Genomic DNA, 19,694 nt, shown 5'->3' on the forward strand with positions numbered 1-19,694 from the left:
ATGATGCATCTTTTATAAAGTAAGAACAAGAGCCCTCCAACCAAGGCCAGACATATGATGAACCCCACCACCCCATTAACATCTTGGTACATACCTGACCAGTAACATCGAACTCTTATCAGCCTGAACGTCCTCTCAACCCCCTGGTGTCCGTGCTCCTCATGCATCCTTCGTAGGACCTCCCCTTGCAGACTGCATGGCAAGACCACCTGCTTTGTAGGACCCCGACGAGTGTCGTGGAACTGCCGATATAAGACACCACCTTCCTCTTGTACCCTCTCCCATTGGCGCAACAGCTCCAGTGTTCGGACATCTTCCCTGGCCCTCTCTTTGGGCCCTGGGACCAGTATTTCAAGAAGGCCATAATCTGAAGGCCAGGATCTGCCTGTTGCTGGTACACCGGAAAACTGGATGAAGAGCTCACTTCATTAACTGTAACGGAACAGCCCACCTCACCTGGTGCTGACTGGGCCGCAGGGGCCTCTACTGCTACTTGCCCAAGTGAAGGTGCAAATATTCTTTCAGGGGCACAGGCCTGTCTGGAGAGAGCATCTGCGTTCCCATTCTGCTTTCCTGGCCAGTACTGGATATCAAAATTGAATCTGGCCCACTTCTGCTCACAGCTTTGCAGTCCGCAGGTGGCTAAGGGGATTGTTATCTGTAAATATGATAAACTTGTGCCCCAACAGGTACTCATTGCGCTGTAGTTGTCCATATTCCTCTCAGAAGACTGCAGCCCTCGACTTGCATTGGCAATTGTTCTTCTCCCCTTTTCCCCATCCTGCGACAGGACGGCTCAAAGCAGGGTGAGAAGACGACCACATCATCTAAATACAGCAAGAGGGACTGAAAAGGCTGATCTCCCCAAATCCATTCCATGAGCCTTTGAAATGTCCCCGGAGCATTACATAGGCCAAATGGAATACGATTAAATTCATACAGGCCAAACGGAGTACAAAAAGCAGTCTTGTGGCGGTCCTTGTCTACCACTGCAACTCGATTGTATCCACTGACCAGATCTAAAGTTGAAAACTACTTCGTAGGGGGTATTCTTGGTAGGGGGTATGCACCCTTCCTGGTCTTCCAATTGAACGATTGGTAATCCACACACATCCTTAATCTCCCATGTTTCTTCTTTACAATGGCCAGGGGTGAGGAATAGGGGCTACTACTCTCCTTTATCACTCCCTGCTCCAACAGCTGTTTAATGTGTGCCTTTACTTCCTCATACTGACTAGTAGGTAATCTCCGATATCTCTGACGCACTGGTGTCTCATCTGTCACCGGAATCTCATGTTGTATGACTTCCATACACCCCAAATCATTGTCACAGAACGCAAAGACATCTGCATACTCAGACAGTAAAGCCCTGGCCTGCCCTACCTGTTGCTCAGACAGACCAGGCAACATTCACTGCAGCAGATACTAACAGTTAGCTCAAAATGGAGGTCTGAAAGCCACTGAATTTGAATCAATGATTGGAGTACTCAAACTAAATGGATTAAATCCTATTTCTCACATCCTAATGCAATCTGGTTTCATATACCAAAATTCGTATTCAAGAAGGTTGAAGGATTTGAATCAAAAAAATAATAATGGGAGTCAGGTGGCTGAGCGGTGAGGGAATCGGGCTAGTAATCCGAAGGTTGCCAGTTCGATTCCTGGTCATGCCAACTGACGTTGTGTCCTTGGGCAAGGCACTTCACCCTACTTGCCTCGGGGGAATGTCCCTGTACTTACTGTAAGTCGCTCTGGATAAGAGCGTCTGCTAAATGACTAAATGTAAATGTAATGATTTTGAGATTTCTAAATTGCCTATTAAGCTTTCAAATTTCCACAAACAAATATTGCAATACTGGAAAATTATTTTTACACACAACTTCACACCTTATGGTTCCACCCTGTGGAAGAGGGGGAGATTCGGGTAGACGAAGGACGCTACAACCCCTGTTGCAACGAGAACTGCCAGACGAAGGGACGTTCCACAACTTAAGCTGGTGTGAAGCATATTATTTAAACGGCCTGTACTAACCAAAGTATCATTGTATCTTGCTAGTTCCGGAGAGCGACGCGCATGAGACCGAAACAGCATCGGAGGTTCCAGCTATCGTCTCGGGCTATAGTGGACTTATCCACGAGCTGGTGTGGGAGTGCCGACCTAGTTCGGGACTGTAACAGACGCTTTATTGGTGACCAACTGCCGGTGCTGGGACGAGGACGCTGCTTCTGAACTCAGAGGTTGGAGGTTGGAACTGAACTATCAGTTCAGGGGAGGGGGGGGGGGGGGGGGGGGGGGACGACGACTTCTTAGTCTAGTCATTGGGTGGATGTGACAGTTTGCAGTGCATATGAGAGTCTAATTGTGGCAGCACACTTCGTGGGCAGCAGGTGGATAAAGGGTGCTAGGGCTTCTTTGGGCTGGTTCCATCCTAAACCCCGGTTCTTATGCCACACAGGGAACATTTGTGTCTATTCCAGTGTTGTATGCTCTCCTGACGTTTACCATACCAATGCTTTGTATTATGACTTTTTGTACCAAATAAAGTATAGTGATTTTTGCTACTTCTGTGTGTTCATCTGAGTTGTTGGGGATTACACCGACGGCCCAGTGTTGTGGTAGAGAAGGTTGTTTGTAATTTACATCTCAAAGCCTTACCTCTCTGCGCGACATACCTCTGCCCGGTTCCTGCACCTTTGACTTTACTCTTGGTCTCCTTAGAATCGTATTGTGAATTGCAAAGCCCAGGTCCTTCTCCCTTCCTCTGTGAGAGCCGTGAACGAGGCTTGCATCCCTAATGACGTGCACCCCACCAGGCTACGTGGTCAGAGGCTCGACAGGCAGTCCCGTGTCAAGAGTCATGACGAGGTTCCAAAAATCCCTGGTTGCCCTGGAACAGGACCTTCTAGCAACCAAGGAGAAGATCCTGAACACCAACCAGTACTTCAAAGAGGTGTCTCCTGTGAAGAGCCAGGAGAGAAGGCTCCAGAAACTCCAGGCAGACAAGTATATACGGATCAGCGAAGATTTTGACGCGCTGATCCAAGTGGTTGAGATGGACTGCAAAACTGATTTCAATCTGGCGGACCTGGAGAAGTGGCAAAAAGATGTTGAGAAGCTGTACCTGGCCTGCAGGGCCTGCACTGAGAGGATCCAACCACTTGAGGTGTGTAGTCCAACACTAAAGATTAAACCCTCTCAGGAAGAGAAGTCCACCATCCAAATCTTTGTAAGTAATCAGTACAGAGACTGTACATATTCATTTATTCAGCTATTGTTTGATTCAAGGTATGCAATGGCATTATCCTGATTAAGTTTGTTGATTGTCATCCTAAAGAGCCATCGAAAGATCCCTGGTCCCACATGCCAAAAGGTTATGTCTTCATTTAGCCTTTCTGCTATCTGCCCTCACCTCTTTCCCACATTCTTCTTTTTCTTTTTCTTCTCCTTCACATTATTTTCAGGATATTCCTCTTGATTTTTCTCACTGACTTCCTCCACAATCACTGAGCTGAGAAAAAATGGCAAGAGGGAACAAAGATAAACTCAATCAAAGAGTGTTCATCTCTGTCCTGCCATGGATTCTCTTTCCCCAGCAAGGTGTCTGACTGCACTGGGGTGTCCATTCATGGTTCCTGAAAAAGACGATCACAATTCAAACACAAATGTACATAGTATACTATCTTGGGTGTTTTATTTTTATGGTTGATCCTGAGTGCAGGAGGGCAATACATGTAGGAAACAATAACAACATCAACTGCATGTAGCTGAGCTCCATTATAGGGTTCTGTACGTCTATTTTTCACCACTAGATGTCACCTGTGACAGTGAACCCTGCTCTACTGCTCTACTGCCTGCTGGGACCCCACTCCACACCTGCTCCTACTGCCCCTGCCCCAGCCTCAGTCCTGCCTCTCTGCCCCGACTCCCCCTGCCCCAGCCTCAGTCCTGCCTCCCTGTCCCTACACCCCCTGCCCCTGTTTCAGTCCTGTCTCCCTGCCCCAGCCTCAGTCCTGCCTCCCTGCCCCTACTCCCCCAGCCTCAGCCTGAACTTCCCCCCTAGACAACCCTATAGACTGAACAAATGTAAGGCTGGGTGTCGACCTGCCCCCACTTTCATATGCTAAAGTTTGCCTTGTACTTGATGTCATTCATTTGCAATGTAATCTTTGACCATTCTTGCTCTGATTTAACCCATAGACTCAAATAACTGTAATTCCATTGGTATTGGCATAATTTGGTTAATGTTAATACACCGTTCAGTTTCCCCTCTTCATATAAACCGTAGGGGAATACTTTTGGTTGTTGGGACAATATTTAACCCACTACACCACTGACCTACTGACTACACACCCCATCAGTTATGTTTATGTATCTTTCTTTAGTTGGTTAATAAATTACTTTGTAGTTTTAGTCTGTCTCAACCTCTGAGCCGGGTTTGTGACAGAGTTCTGTTCTAATTAGTAGATGCATCGATGAGGAAGAACTCTAAGTTTCAAGTTTTGGTCAATTCAGTTTTTATTTAAAAACTTATTATTTTATTCTTAATTTAAGTCAATAACCAAACTACAGTAAAGTCCTATTAATCAGTATTTAAACATGAACTGATAAAACAGTTCAAGCTATTTCTTTCTGCAACAGTGCAGTACAGTGATGACCATAAAACCATATGAACCGAAATATAAACATAGATTAAACATATTAATATTTTAATGATAAAATGTTCATGTTAAAACATTTACATTTATTCATTTAGCAGAGGCTTTTATCCAAAGCGACTTCCAAGAGAGAGCTTTACAAAGTGCATAGGTCACTGATAACAACAAGATAGCCCCAAAAACATTGTGGGTAGCCAAAACATGAAGCACATATTGTGAACAGCCAAAGTAAGTGCCAAAGGGAAGAACCACAAGAGCATGTAGTTAAACAAGTTACAATTAAACAACATGAATCGTGCATGAATGAAGTGCAAGTGTACCTGTAGAAAAGGAAGCAACAGTAAAAAAAAATATTTCAACAATTTAAATCAGTTACCACTAACCAACAAGAAAACCTGAAGTTGCTTTGTACATTGTGTACATGGAGCAGTGTGTCTTACACAGGAACCTCCACAGTGTTCTAGAGTGTCCCACAAAGAAAGAAAAATGTGAAGTATGGAAAATTGGATTGAAAGTACATCAGAATTATATCCCAATAAATGTATTCACTGAATGATCCGATACACCACACACGTATGTCAAAGACACTTCCTGATTACCTAAATATCTAGCTTCCTGTTTTCCCCCCAGTTTTAGAATGAGAGCCAGTGGATAATCTATGTAACATGTAAGAGACTGCAAACACATAAGAGGGAACAAAGATAAACTCAATCAAAGTGTGTTCATCTCTGTCCTGCCATGGTTTCTCTTTCCCCAGCAAGGTGTCTGACTGCACTGGGGTGTCCATTCATGGTTCCTGAAAAAGACGATCACAATTCAAACACAAATGTACATAGTATACTATCTTGGGTGTTTTATTTTTATGGTTGATCCTGAGTGCAGGAGGGCAATACATGTAGGAAACAATAACAACATCAACTGCATGTAGCTGAGCTCCATTATAGGGTTCTGTACGTCTATTTTTCACCACTAGATGTCACCAGTGACACAGACATAGTTGGACGCACTCTTGGAGAACACATTGATGACACCACAATATTCCGAACATGCAAACTCCAAGGAATTACATCCATCAAATACACACAAGTACTGTAAAATATCATGAAAGAAAGAATGAAAGAGAGAGGACACCACTGTATCAGTTAAATACTGTATGTTAAATATACAGAATATTGTAAAGTGACTTACTGTGAAGTTATTGTGAGAGGATGAGAGCTTCCTGTGAGTTCACGGTATCATAAGAATTCCCGGAAGAGTTAGATCCATCGTCAGAAGCTGCATGGAGAAACAACCAGAGCAGTTCAACTGAGCTGACCAGGAACACACAACTGACATGGAGGTAGTCACACATCATGGATACAAACACACACAATGTTGAACTATCAGAGCCAACTTCAGGCCAACTTTCTTTTTCAAGTTTAAAAAGGATTATCTATGTGATGCACATATACTAGGTATCTGTGTAAAAATAGATATACTGTGAACATAGTACACTGTCTGGATACTTCAGTTTAATACTCACTGTTAGCTGGAGCAAAGCCTGAAACACAGAGATGACACAGCATTATTAATATCACTAGAAGAATGATGATCACTGATCATCCCCACTATGAGCACTAGAGAGATCCACACACACACACACACACACACACACACACACACACACACACACACACACACAAACACACAGACAGATGAAGTGTTCTTCCTCTCTTCTCACCTTTCTTAGCATCCTTCTTCTTCTTCCAGATGACGACTCCACAGACGATGGCGACCAGCAGAAGAACACCAACCACAGCTCCAATGATGAGACCAGAGGAACCAGAACCTTCTGCACCTGTAACAACCAACACAGAACATTCAGACTGCAGCTTGGAGCCTCACATGCTGGTGATGTCACATTCTATGGAGTCATTAGGAAGAGATCAGATGGTCACTCTGAGAAAGAGAGAGCCTTAATATTAAGAACATTCTAGAACTCTGTGTGTTGTCACCAGTAGCAGAGCCCTCTAGGTAGAACACTTCTTAAACATGGCATGGTACCAACAAGGTTCAGGGTCAAATATGTACTCTATGTAAGAAAGTGTTTCTAAGTATGAATAAGGACCAATAATGTATATGAATAAGAAATCGGTAGTGTATATTAGATTTAACTGAACATAGAGATACAACACTAAATAAATTGTCCTAGTCATCCCTCCATCATTCTATCCTCATGTGAGGAAGTACAGTAACAAATGTATATTTGTATTTGTCTTCTCAGCCCTGCTGGTCTCACCTGGGTTGGTCCTTCCAGTGTTTCCATGGTTGGTCTTCACCACAGAGCGCTCCAGTCTGGTGACAAAGTCCTCCTGAACCCCCGAGAGCTGAACCACACACTCATACCTCCTGCTGTCCAGGTCCTCAGGCTTCACTGTCAGGTGAACACTGTTCTGGAAGGTTCCATCCTCGTTGTGGAGAACCTCTCCATGCTCCACATCCTCGTACACCTGTTCTCCATCTCTCCTCCAGAACACCATGACACTTCTGGGGTAGAAGCCTGTAGCGTGGCAGGTGACTGGAGAGGAGGGGCTCTTCTGGAGCAGAGACACAGAGGGGGGGACTGGAGGAAGAGAGATAAATAGATGGAGACAGAGTCTTAAATTAACAAGTCACATTGCCCTCAACAATCTAATTTCTCATGTGTTGACTGCTGTACCTGTCCTCTTCAGAGTGCTCTTCCCATAGTCCACATATTTCTTCAGCCAGTCAATACAGATATGGGTGTAGTAGTTCTCCAAGTACTCAAGCTGAGCTTTGTTATAGTCCCACTTCTGTTTGGTGATGAAGGCCTGCTGCACTGGAGCGATCCATCTCAGGTTCTTCAGATCCAGAGATATAAAGTCCTCACCATCATAACCATCCTGATCATACCCATCTGTAGCTCCAGTCTCCTCATCCCACTCACAACCTAACATCCTCTGGAGTGTGTGTACACCTGAGAGAGAGAGAGAGAGAGAGAGAGAGAGAGAGAGAGAGAGAGAGAGAGAGAGAGAGAGAGAGAGAGAGAGAGAGAGAGAGAGAGAGAGAGAGAGAGAGAGAGAGAGAGAGAGAGAGAGAGAGAGAGAGAGAGAGAGAGAGAGAGAGAGAGAGAGAGAGAGAGAGGACCATTGGTACCGTCCACTGTCTGATAAGATCAGATATGGCACAAACACACAACATCCTGTACACTATGACTTGAAATACGTATTGTACAGTAAAAACTGAGATGTGTATTACAAACAGTCCATTTGTCTTTGCCCAAAAACATTTCTCACACTGCATAAGAAAACAACATTCAAGCCTGTAGAATCATCCAAAGCCATTTTAAAGCCATAGAACCCTAAATCTAGTAGCTGGTTAAAACAGAGGACATTTCTGTACTCCACACAGCATGCCATAGTAGGAGAACACACACAACATACATTACTAAGATAAACACACCTTCATTCCATACGGTACAGAAACACAAACAAACAAACCAGAATTTTCCATAGGACAGGAACCTATCTCCTGTTACTGTAGAGAGGCAGCTTGATGGACAGTTACCCCCCTGGACACACTGGTCTATCATGGGGGGGCATACCCATTTTGACTGTATACAGACAGACATCTCTCTTCTACTGATGTCCAAACTGCCAAACTATAACTAACTAACTAACTAACTAACCCTATACCAAAAACAGTTCCAACATGAAACTCCTCACAATAAGTTCTGTCAGTGCTCGGGTGTGTTATCTTCTGGGCCTTTCTGTGTAGAGTTTGCATGTTCTTCCTGTGCTAACATGGATTACCTACACAAAGGACCCCATTAAAAACGTCTAGAACAAATCTCTCTCCTGTCCTGTCCATGACCAAGACATGAAAATGAGCACTTAGACTTGGTCCCTGGGCGACACTGATAGGGCTGCCCACTGCTCCAGGCTGCCCTGGGAGGAAGGACAGCAGGGATGGGACAATGCAGAGAACACTTTCTATGGTGGATACTGCTGTGTATGTGTGCTCCCAGTGTCACCACTCCCTGCATACATGTTTGTGTCACTATTGCAGGATAAATTATGTTTATTTTCCATCAGGACATCTTGCACAATCCCACAAACCTACCATAAGTCTTTCTGTGTCTGTGTACATGTGCTGTAGCTGGGTATCATAGTATCAGTAGACTTCACTCACCTCCACTCTGGTTGAAGCGCACCTTGGCAATATCTATGTTGGCTTTGAAGCTGTGCTCAGCACTGATGGACTCCTGAGTCTGTCTCTCCCAGTACTCAAAACCCTGAGTTTCAGCCATCCAATCCTGACGAGGCGTCTCTCTGCGGATGTTACTGTCGTAGTATGAGATAGGCAGGCCATCCACCAGCCCCACTGTTACAAACTCTGGGAAGTTTGGTATTCCTGAAGTTGCTGTGTAGAAGTATTTCAGCGAATGTGTGGCTGCATAACAAAAATCTTGATTAACTAAAAGAACCGATACATTCATATTCATGTATGTTCCTTCCATTTTTGCATTATAAATATATTATAAAACCTTTTAAATAAAAATATAGATATTAAGTCTTTATTCATTAGCCTAATACAAATGTTTAACATGTAATTGATCCATTCTAACAAAATTAGGCCTTAAAGTACAGCAGCCTGTTGCACCAGCTGTGCGTAAGTTCTTTCTTAGTCTAGGGTGCAAGTCCATACTAAACAAAGTTAGTTAGTTTGATACCAAAGCTGAGACGATGTTTGGTTGCACCACGGTTACGTACGTTTCATCTTAGCTACACTGGCGTAAAGTAGACACTAACCAAAATAATGTCTAGGGTTAGCGTCTAGGGCTAACCCTAACCCTTTCTACAAACAAGAAGTTTCCATGAAATTGAAAGTCAAATATAGACAATTGACAGCTAAACTGTTAAAACAGGATTCCAAAAGACATGGAGGAGGATTAAACCAAATCAAAATCTTATATTTATACACAGATGACTGACAACAAAGCCTGAGAGTTTGACATTTCACAAATGTACCACTGGAGCAAGTGTATCACTACACACTAACATCTCAACAAGGCCACAGTAAACTAATTTAACTGTACATAGTGTAAATCGTAATGGCTGGCTACTGGGATTAACTGATTAACACAGGCAAATGTTCAACAGACATGTCGTCATCAAATACCAAGGCAAATCAAGATTCAGAGGTTGAGACAGAAACAAAGTAATTTCTCCCTCAGATTGTTCCTCATGGTATTCAACCTGTGTAGATGAATTACAACGTACAAGAAAAAACAAAATCTCCATTGACAGCTTAAAAGCCACAGGATCATAAACATGTCATGTAAGACCGTTTGTTCAAAGATTTCTTAAGTCAGTGGCTTGAGGTATAAACAACCCAATACATTCGATACTGTGTATATTGTTTACATTTCGTCATACTTTATATTGATGGTAAAACAATATGGATACAATCATACCTATTTAAGGTTAAAAGATCAGTTTTGTATTCACACACTTTTTTGTTTGATGTTTCATGGTGTCAGCAGCAATAACCACTACACCCACCAAAGGCTAATCAGACAAGATACCACTGTAACCTGATGGATTACATCAAATAGGTTACCTGGATGCTACTTTAAGCAAACTATTGAAATTGTGTATAGTGATAAATAAAATAAACATTTACCATTCAACTATCCACATAGCCTACATAAAACTTCAGTAGTTGTGTAGCTGTAACATAGTGAATTGGGTTCCATTCAAGTCATGAGGCCTATTATAAATTGTGTTTATTTATATATGTAATTTGTAGTTGACCTAACCAGTTACCTTAAAGTTTGATGTAAAGTAAATTAATACTATTCACTCAACGGAGTGATTTTCGTTGAGCTCAGAAAATAGCAACACATTTACATTAAAGGCCTACAGTACAGTATATTTGGCCCTCAAGCTATATAAATCAGGACAATTTAAATATGGATCTGGAAGAAATGCTAAACGTGTTTAAAAAGAGTTCTGCATTTACAAAATGAAAAAGAGGTAGGCTAGATAAAATATGACAGATTATAGTGCCAATATGAATCTAGGCCATGTAGAGGTTAACTGGTTCAACCCTCGACCAGTTTGCTGAATATTGAAAGCAGCCAGTAGGAGCGCATACTAAGAAATCGTCACCAAACTCCAAGCAAAACAATCTCACTGAGGTTACGAGAACCAATCCCCATGTTTTCTGATAAGCAGTACTGTTTTGACAACAACTTAATCACAATGAGGAAATGCTGTATTAATCCATCTTTATCATAAAGCACACGTATTCATACATTTAGGCTTATACACATTTCATACATTTATTATATTATTTATGATTGTCTCTTTATCGGTAATTGAATAAAACTGGAAAGGTAAGAATGATAATGTGTGTTTCAAATTACAAAATGATATAGGCAAGATACAAGTATGAGGTCTAGGCCTACTTCCCAAAAATGACTATATATATATGATTGAGTGATCAGGCACTCACCTGTAGATGCGGGAGATGTAATTAGACCCAACAGATAAACTTCAATTATGAACTTCATGCTGATCGAATGATCCAGCTTTAAAATGTTCCTTTTTAGATTTAGGATTTGTCTGCCGATAGCTGGATAAACAACCTTTTGAGTTCCGCTGGGACTTTCCAATATGCAACTCAAAAGGTTGTTTAGCCAACAAACACAAAAATCCCTTTGACTCTACACGCCGAACGAGACTAGCCTAGCCTACGCAGTACACCCAGTGTGGAAGATGAGGAAGTTAGGCTACATGACTTACCATTTTACGAGAAATCACGTGACATGTCTGAGGGACTGGTCTGACTAGTCCGTGTACCTAACCCTTGAAAATTGTTTTTTGAGGTTATGTATAAATTCAAAACACTGAAGAAGGCCATGGTTTGCCCTTGAGGTGGGCTAATAATGTTTTTGCCTTCACATCTTGAACAAAATTAATAAATTACTTTAAAATAACTTTGCCACGCACATTTATTAACTGATAGGCAAAATGCTGAGCTTGAAAATAAAAGGGAAAGATGACCATGACTAAAATTCACTGAAATAATGCACAGATCCAGCACTGATTTCCATATCAGAAGGTGACCCAAACTGTAGCTTTTAGCATTTAAAATTGCTTAGCATGACTAAGAATATATCATTATTATATTACACATGCACATTTAATCCAAATCCAATTATTACTATTCTGGCTGACAGTGTATGGACAGCTGCCCCATAGCCTAAATGTACAGTTGTGGCCAAACGTATTGAGAGTGACATACATTTTGTGTTCGCCAAGTTTGCTGCTTCAGTTGTTGTGGTGTTGATTTATATTGTTACTCAATTATTGTGCAGAGTGATCAGATGGATTTTAAATAAAAGCTTCATTGGCCCCCCAAAAATGAAATTTATCACAAAAACCCACATTTCACAGTTTTTGGGCCCTGGCATAAAATGACTGCTAACATAATTTCAGTAAGTCATATCATCAGCACAGGGGAAAGTGTGAACTAGTTCTAGCCAGGTTGAATCACGCTATCATTTGCACATACTATTTGCATAATATTGAAAATGTATGTATGTATGTATGTATGTATGTATGTATGTATGTATTCCATAGAAACATTTGAAAACATTTTCCTCAAATACTGAACCAGCAAACTTAGCAAAACACAACATTTGTCACTGCCAAAACTTATGGCCACGACTGTACAGGTGTACATTTAGGCTATGGAAAGATTTCCAATGAACATAGTCTGCCTCCACAGATGCCCTAGTGGGCACATTGTATGGGAGACTGTTGGGCACAGCATCTAATCGTCTTCTTTGGAAAGGGCACCATTTGGGACACTGTCGTGTAGGGGCAGCATAAAGGGCACTTCATAACAGCACCCATTTCCATTGGAAGTAAGGGCACGGGAACAGTTAAATATAGACCATTGTAAGGGCACCTTATAGGGTACTGCATCACATTATCTCTACTATAAAATAACTCATTAAGACATGTTTTAACATTTACAGAGGGCATACTATCATTTATTGCGTTAAGAGGCACTCAAGCATATTTCACAATGTTAATGGCAGACAGTAGGGCACTTGGTCTCATTTTTGCCACTCTATAGGGCATTTTAGAAACACTTTTGGAGGAACACCCCCCAGGTCTCTAAAATATAAGTTTAACATGTTACTGTAATAAACACAAACTTCCTGATACTCACTTGTGATTGGTGAAGCACAGAGGTCTCATGCTTTTGTTGCCGAGGAGTTAGATTCATCATCAGAGGCTGCATGGAGAAATGAAGCTTGCGCAAGTTCAGTCAGGCAAGACCGATCCCTGCACTCGGGCTTAATCGTAGTGTACACTACTCACTCCCCCCGCTAAGAACGCCCTACCTTCCCCCATTCCCTGGTCGGGCGGTCACTGGGGTTCAGGTCGATTAGCGCTCCCGCTATCAATTAATGGCGTCACATGATCCGTGCCTTTAAATATGATTCTCTCCCTGTGTAGTTTGTCCATGCTATCAAGTGTACGACCCTCCCCCACCCCGTCGCTACCCGGTTCCTGTCTCAGTCTTCGGCTGCCGCCACCGCCACCAGTGTCTGGACTCCATGGGGGATTCTTCTTCGGGCGTTGGGCAGGCGCCCGTTGATCTATATAATTCCCCGTGGGGTTCAAGCTCCAAACACCATAGTACATTTATTATTCTGTAATAAACATCTTTCACTCATCCCAGGTCTCTCCTGATTGAAATAACCAGAGCAGCTCAACTGAGCTGACCAGGAACACACAACTGGCATGGATGTATGCACACATCATGGATACACACACACACACACACAATGTTGAACATGATATGGAGTATGAATATTTGGACAGTGACCCCATTTTCATAATTTTGGCTCTGTACTCCACCACAATGGATTTGAAATGAAAGAACAGAGATGCAATTAAAGTGCAGACTTTCAGCTTTAATTCAAGGGGTTGGGCAAAATATTGTATGTAACGTTTAGGAATTGCAACCATTTTCATACATGGCCCCCTTATTTCAGGTGCTCAAAAGTAATTGGACAAATGAACATAATCATTAATAAAATGTTCATATTTAATACTTTGTCGAGAATACTCTGCTGGGTTTCCTCCTTTGTGATGCTTTGCCAGGCCTTTACTGCAGCTGTCTTCAGTTGTTTGTTCGTAGGTCTTTTTGCCTTCAGCAAGTGAAATGCATGCTCGATCGAGTTGAGATCAGGTGATCGACTCGGCTCAATCAAATGCAGAATATTCCACTTCTTTGCTTTAAAAAACTCCTGGTTTGCTTTTAGGTCATTGTTCCATCTGCAAAGTGAAGCGCCATCCAAACAACTACTGAATTTAGCTGAATCTGTGCAGACAATATTTCCCTATACACTTCATCCGGCTGCGTCTGTCTCATCATCAATAAACACTAGTGTCCCAGTGCCATTGGAAGCCATGCATTCTCATGCCATGACGCTGCCTCTACCGTGTTTTATAGATGTAGAATCGGATCACGAGCCGTTCCAAGCCTTCTCCATACTTTTTTCTTTACATCATTCTGGTACAGTGAGATCTTTCCTCTATCCAAAGAGTGCTGTTACAGAACTGAACTGGCTTTTTTAGAAGTTTTTTTCTTATCTGGACTTTTTATTCTTGAGATCATATTCTGGTGAACCCTCTGTATTTGCTCTTGTGAAGTCTTCTCTTTATGGTAGACTTGGATAATGATATGCCTACCTCCTGGAGAGTGTTCTTCACTTGGCTGGATGTTGTGAAGGGTTGTTTTTTCACAATGGAAATGATCCTGTGATCATCATCATTAAGCACTTTGGCTTCCCCTGTGGTTTTTTAAATGTGCTATATAAATAAAGTTGATTGATCATCCACCACTGTTGTCTTCCCAGGACATCCAGGCCTTTTTTGTTGTTGCTGAGCTTACCAGTGTGTTCTTTTTTCCGAATGTACAAAACTGTGGATTTGGCCACACCTAATGTTTCTACTATCTCTCTGATGGATTTTTTTTTTTGTTGCAGGCTAATCATGGCCTGTTTGACATTGAGAGCTCCTTTGACCGCATGTTGTGGGTTCACAGCAAGTTTCCAAATGCCACACCTGAAATCAACTACCTACAGACCTTTTACCTGCTTAATTGATGAATACATAATAATATATAATTGGAATAATATTTTATTCAAATATTTTCTGTTCTATCTAGCAGCTCTAGCTAACCCAGCAAAGACAGGTCTAGAAATATAATTTAGGCCTACTAATTATGCTAGAGCCATATTTTTGCAGGGGTTGGCAGTCCTATGACACGATAGAAAACTTTTCGAGGTAGACTTGAGTAGAACCTCTGAAAATGCCACGTTTTTGCAATCCTGCCAGCACATCGAACTTTTGGGTGATAAGACCGTAGCTCCATCCGCTTCTGACTAGTGCAGGATCAGACACTGTGGATAAAGCATAATTGCGCTTTATAAAATTGTTGTAAACAACATAATTCAATTAGATAGGGGGATACTATCAAATCTGGCAACCCTGTATGTTGTATCCGACCCATGGATATGTTGCTGTAGCTAGCAGTACCCGGTTGAACATGGCTACCGTAGTACTGTAAAATGATCTCTAAACTCTGCCTTCTTTCTTTCTCTACATGAACGAGAGAGAATTATTTCGAGCTGTGTATTTGGGAGAGTTTTTGCCTTTTCACAGAGGTGGCAATTGAGTGCTGGTTTTGTCAACATCTATTCTGTCTACTGTACCAGTACTACTGTTAGTAGTTCGTAACTAGCGAGTACGTGTGACAAGGAGGCAAACTCGCAGGCCAGCTGTACGTCAAATCCGTGGGGTGAGTGTGGCGAATTTGAGCAGCAGCAGTCCCAAAATGAAGGCTAAATTCTTGTTTCGCTTGTCATGACACTTGCCTATGCATCTATGCGTCTTTTGCATAGATTGCATAAATAATTCACATCGATTTTTTTTTCAACGACCTGCGTAGCCAGGATCCTCCAAACGCAATCCAGCAATCACGCAAATATTACACTTTATATAACGACAAAACAATCAACTGAAGTCATAATTCTTGACCCACTACTCAATCAATGAATAATACATTCAGACGGGGTCTTAACCCCATACATTTAAGCTACATATCCTATTATCCTCCCGCCCTAACCCTAAACCCAATACTGTCAACTAGCGTAGCGTTTAATGCAAGCTTCTGTGTTTATCCCCAGTTTTTAGCTTGTTGCGATCTCTATACCACTCAAGATGGCTGCCCCCGTCAACATCCAGAACCCCAGTAAGAGCTGGGAGCTGAGCCTGTACGAGCTGCACAGGAGTCCTCAGGTATGAGACTGACTCGAGTCATTACTGGAAATGGCAAATAATTTGGCCCTAATTTGTTCCTCACAGCCATCCAATGTCAAGGTCATACGTGATACGTGTCATTGCCAAGACAGTGTTATGGAGGAGAGTAGACAAGGAAAATTAAACCCATCGGTATCTGTAAGATGTTTCTGACTGGAACATATGTCCCCCAACCCCCCCACCTGTAGGAGGCGATCATGGACGGCACAGAGATCGCGGTGTCTCCACGCTCCCTCCACAGTGAGCTGATGTGTCCCATCTGTCTGGACATGCTGAAGAACACCATGACGACCAAGGAGTGTCTTCACCGCTTCTGCTCCGACTGCATCGTCACCGCGCTCCGATCAGGGTCAGCACGCGCACACTCACACAAACTAACATGCTCACAGACACACACACACATGCTCATGCACACAAACTGACATGCTCACACACATGCTCACACACACACGCTGACGCACACAAACTGACACACACACACACACAGTCAAGTGTGACAGCCACACATTCAAGCATATGGGAAAATGCCATAAACGAAAGGACTCTAAAATGGCATATCGTCACACACACACAATCAACCCCCCCTCGTTCCCTCCTCCCTCCAGAAACAAGGAGTGCCCCACCTGCAGGAAGAAGCTGGTCTCCAGACGTTCCCTGAGGCGGGACTCCAACTTCGACGCCCTCATCTCCAAGATCTACCCGAGTCGGGACGAGTACGAGGCCCACCAGGACCGGGTGCTGGAGAGGCTGAGCCGGCTCCACAACAAGCAGGCCCTCAGCTCCTCCATCGAGGAGGGGCTGCGCATGCAGGCCATACACAGGTACGGGGGGGGGCCGGAGCTCAGCGGTAGAGTGTTAGACTGCGGATCAAGGTTTCAGAGGTTCAAATCCTCCCCCTCGTACATCGCTTTGGATGAAGGCGTCTGCTAAATGAATACGTTATTAGGGTTAGGGAGGGGGAGTTGTGGGAATCTGGAGAAGTTATATTGGAGCTTTTCTGAGAGTTGTTTTTGCTGGCCCATCCTCCATCTCTCTTCCTGTCTCCCCCTCTCCTCTCCTCCTTCTCTGTTCCAGTATCCCCCACCTCTCCTCCAGTTTTCCCTCTCCTCTGTCCCCCTCTCCATCCGTCTCTTCCTCTATCACCTTCTCCTCAATCGCCTTCTCCTCCATCTATGGAAAGTGCTCAGTGGTGCATTGAGGCTCGAAAAACCGATGGTTCTGCACAGTAGAGTGACTCGCTTGCTACTTTCCCCATTTCGGATTTGTTTCAAACATAGCATATTCAGCAAACAATATTCTACGAAAAAGCTAGTATTTTGAGGCAGGTCCTAAAACAGAATCTTTGGGGGGGGAATAGTTTTGGATATTATGATTGAAGTGAATCACCAGAGCAAGCCAGTTGCCAAAACTGAAGTACAATACCACCAAGATCCATCTGAGCCTTTGCTTCAAGACGAGGAGCTGGGGGTGGGGGCTTGCTATCCTCTATCCCCCTCTCCTCCATCCGCCTCTCCCCACCATCTAACTCTTCTGCCTCTCTCCCCCACCAAGGGCTCAGCGAGTGCGTAAACCGGCCCAGGAGAGCGACAACACCACCTTCAGCGGGGGAGAGGACAACGGCGACGCACGCTCCCACCTCTCCCACGACTCGGCCCCCTCGCATACGCCCCTGCCCCCCAGCCACACCCCCTCTGAGGCGGGGCCCAGCCGGAACCCCAAGCGGCCGCGAGTCTCCGACGAGTCTGGCCCAGAGGCGGACCGCACCAGCCCCACCCCTCCACTGCGCCGCCACAAGGAGGGGCCCGCCTCGGAGATCGAGCTGGTGTTCAGGCCACACCCTCTGCTGGTGAATTCGCAGGAGTACAGTCAGACCAGGTGAGGGCTCTGTTGCTGGGAGAAGACCAACATTGACCACAGTGGGATAGATGGTTCATGAACAGCTTTTGATTGACGCAAATAAAAAAAATCTTTATGCTTTATTAAAAGCAAAAATCTGATGATACAACAGACAACAAGAATGGTCCCGGTATCAATAGAGGCTCTTTAAATATCCGACATTACATAAAAACAGTAGATACAATTCAATTTTAGAGACGTTTCGGTAGAGACTAGGAAAAGCTGTAGCGTTACAGCATTATTGTGTGTGTTTGTGTCTCAGATATGTGAAGACCACAGCCAACGCCACCGTGGACCACCTGTCTAAGTACCTGGCCCTGCGCATCGCACTGGAGGAGAGGCAGACTGACGGCCAGAGAGACAGTGCCGGGGCGGAGGGAGGAGGGGAGGCAGGGGGAGAAGAGAGAGGAGGAGGTGGAGGAGGAGAAGGGGCAGGCCTGAGGAACGTCAGTGAGAAGCAGTACACCATTTACATCACCACGTCTGGAGGACAGTTCTCGGTGAGTTGGCACGGCGACCGTGCACTTCTGACTGGAGCTCTGATCCTAAGATGTTCTTCCCTTCTTTTTTAAATCGTCCGCCCTGTTCACCTCTTCCTTCCCCTCAGACTCTGAATGGCTCCCTGACCCTGGAGCTGGTCAATGAGAAGTACTGGAAGGTGAGGAAGCCTCTAGAACTCTACTATGCCCCCACCAAGGACCAGCCCCAGCAGCAGCCCCAGCAGACGCCCCCCCAGCAGAGAGAGGGCTGAGGCCCATTTTATTCTCTTTAACCCAGGTCTGATCGTTTTACCTACGAGTAACCTTGTCTAGTCTCCTATAGGTTAGTCATTGATGGGGACTCATTTTCAGATATTCTTGTGTGTTCAGTGTGTAATTAAATTGTCTCTGTATTAATTAGCTTTGATATGACAACATGACCATGTCTATTTATGAATTGTATATTTCCTGATGTGACTGAAGCACTTTTGCAAAGTGCAAAGTAAACATGTGACTGGTTGATGCATTTGTATTTTCTACTCAGCTTACTTAGCAAGGCGTTCAATGTAACGCCTTGCTAAGTAAATATATATATATATAGTGTTTCCCCTACCATTATATTAGGGGGGCGCCCCCGCCCCCCAACGGCAGCCCCCACCCCCCCTAAATATAGCGCCTGATCACAAAATAAGTAATTTAAGGTTACCTTTCCTATAAAACAGGTCTATAGCTTGCTCTTTTATTAAACAAACTAAATGGCCTTATGCCGTCGTGTAAATAAGAAATAACATGTCATTTCTGTCTCTACCTGGTCGTCGCCTAAAAAAAAGCTGTAAACGTAGGGGAAACACTGATATATATTAAAACAAGCTCAACACCAGTTGAAGAATATTCAAGTTTTGTCATCATTGACAAAAGTAAACCTTAACTGGTAACTTTCTGGAACATTTCATCATAATCCAATCGGATCATGGACCAGCTGTTAAGTAGCTACTCAGTAACACCAATTACATCCAAGATATAAAACACAATTACATTTAGCTTTTTCCAGAGTCTGTATAGTCAGCTCTTATGCACCTTCTATGTTATCCTGACGTATAAAAAATGCTTTTATTACCTGTTTTTGATACAATCTTTGTAATATGTAATTTAAAAAAAAACTATCCATTTCACTTTGAGCTACCATTCTTCAGTGTTGTGTATGAGCCCACTGAGTTGCAGCACAATAAACTAAAGCTCTCAGACCAAACCT

The 19,694-nt window shown here is 43.5% G+C and overlaps 2 protein-coding genes across 3 annotated transcripts; one reads left to right on the forward strand and one right to left on the reverse strand.

The window, feature by feature from the left end:
- Nucleotides 1-4,690: 4,690 nt before the first annotated feature.
- LOC134040650 (major histocompatibility complex class I-related gene protein-like) lies at nt 4,691-11,452 on the reverse strand. 2 transcript variants are annotated; one of them, XM_062486662.1, is made up of 8 exons: nt 11,176-11,452; nt 8,848-9,108; nt 7,355-7,633; nt 6,935-7,258; nt 6,377-6,493; nt 6,179-6,196; nt 5,845-5,931; nt 4,691-5,452 (listed from the first exon to the last, which is right to left on the reverse strand). In XM_062486662.1, the coding sequence occupies exons 1-7, from the start codon at nt 11,231-11,233 to the stop codon at nt 5,852-5,854; spliced, it is 1,137 nt and encodes a 378-aa protein (XP_062342646.1). In that variant the 5' UTR covers nt 11,234-11,452; the 3' UTR covers nt 4,691-5,452; nt 5,845-5,851. The 2 variants fall into 2 exon arrangements, with proteins under 2 accessions (XP_062342646.1, XP_062342645.1); XM_062486661.1 differs by lacking the exon at nt 11,176-11,452 and having other exon boundaries at nt 8,848-9,190.
- A 3,789-nt stretch (nt 11,453-15,241) lies between these two features.
- Nucleotides 15,242-19,591, forward strand: LOC134040649 (E3 ubiquitin-protein ligase RING2-A-like). Its single transcript, XM_062486660.1, has 7 exons — nt 15,242-15,546; nt 15,935-16,046; nt 16,256-16,416; nt 16,673-16,888; nt 17,619-17,942; nt 18,226-18,463; nt 18,571-19,591. Exons 2-7 carry the CDS (start codon nt 15,969-15,971, stop codon nt 18,712-18,714), a joined length of 1,161 nt encoding a protein of 386 aa, XP_062342644.1. The 5' UTR covers nt 15,242-15,546; nt 15,935-15,968; the 3' UTR covers nt 18,715-19,591.
- Nucleotides 19,592-19,694: the final 103 nt, after the last annotated feature.

The sequence above is a fragment of the Osmerus eperlanus genome, chromosome 20 (genome assembly GCF_963692335.1).
Source record: "Osmerus eperlanus chromosome 20, fOsmEpe2.1, whole genome shotgun sequence".
NCBI classification, from domain to species: domain Eukaryota; kingdom Metazoa; phylum Chordata; class Actinopteri; order Osmeriformes; family Osmeridae; genus Osmerus; species Osmerus eperlanus.

What these genes read in the sequence shown, in the direction of transcription:
- LOC134040650 (XM_062486661.1), bottom strand. Translation starts at nt 9,175, where the DNA reads ATGGAAGGAACATACATGAATATGAATGTATCGGTTCTTTTAGTTAAT. An exon ending in GCGCTTCAACCAGAGTGGAG is followed by an intron (nt 7,634 to 8,847) that starts GTGAGTGAAGTC and finishes TCTCTCTCTCAG; the next exon opens with GTGTACACACACTCCAGAGG. An exon ending in GAGCACTCTGAAGAGGACAG is followed by an intron (nt 7,259 to 7,354) that starts GTACAGCAGTCA and finishes CTCTTCCTCCAG; the next exon opens with TCCCCCCCTCTGTGTCTCTG.
- LOC134040649 (XM_062486660.1), top strand. Translation starts at nt 15,969, where the DNA reads ATGGCTGCCCCCGTCAACATCCAGAACCCCAGTAAGAGCTGGGAGCTG. An exon ending in AGCTGCACAGGAGTCCTCAG is followed by an intron (nt 16,047 to 16,255) that starts GTATGAGACTGA and finishes CCCCACCTGTAG; the next exon opens with GAGGCGATCATGGACGGCAC. An exon ending in GTCACCGCGCTCCGATCAGG is followed by an intron (nt 16,417 to 16,672) that starts GTCAGCACGCGC and finishes TCCTCCCTCCAG; the next exon opens with AAACAAGGAGTGCCCCACCT.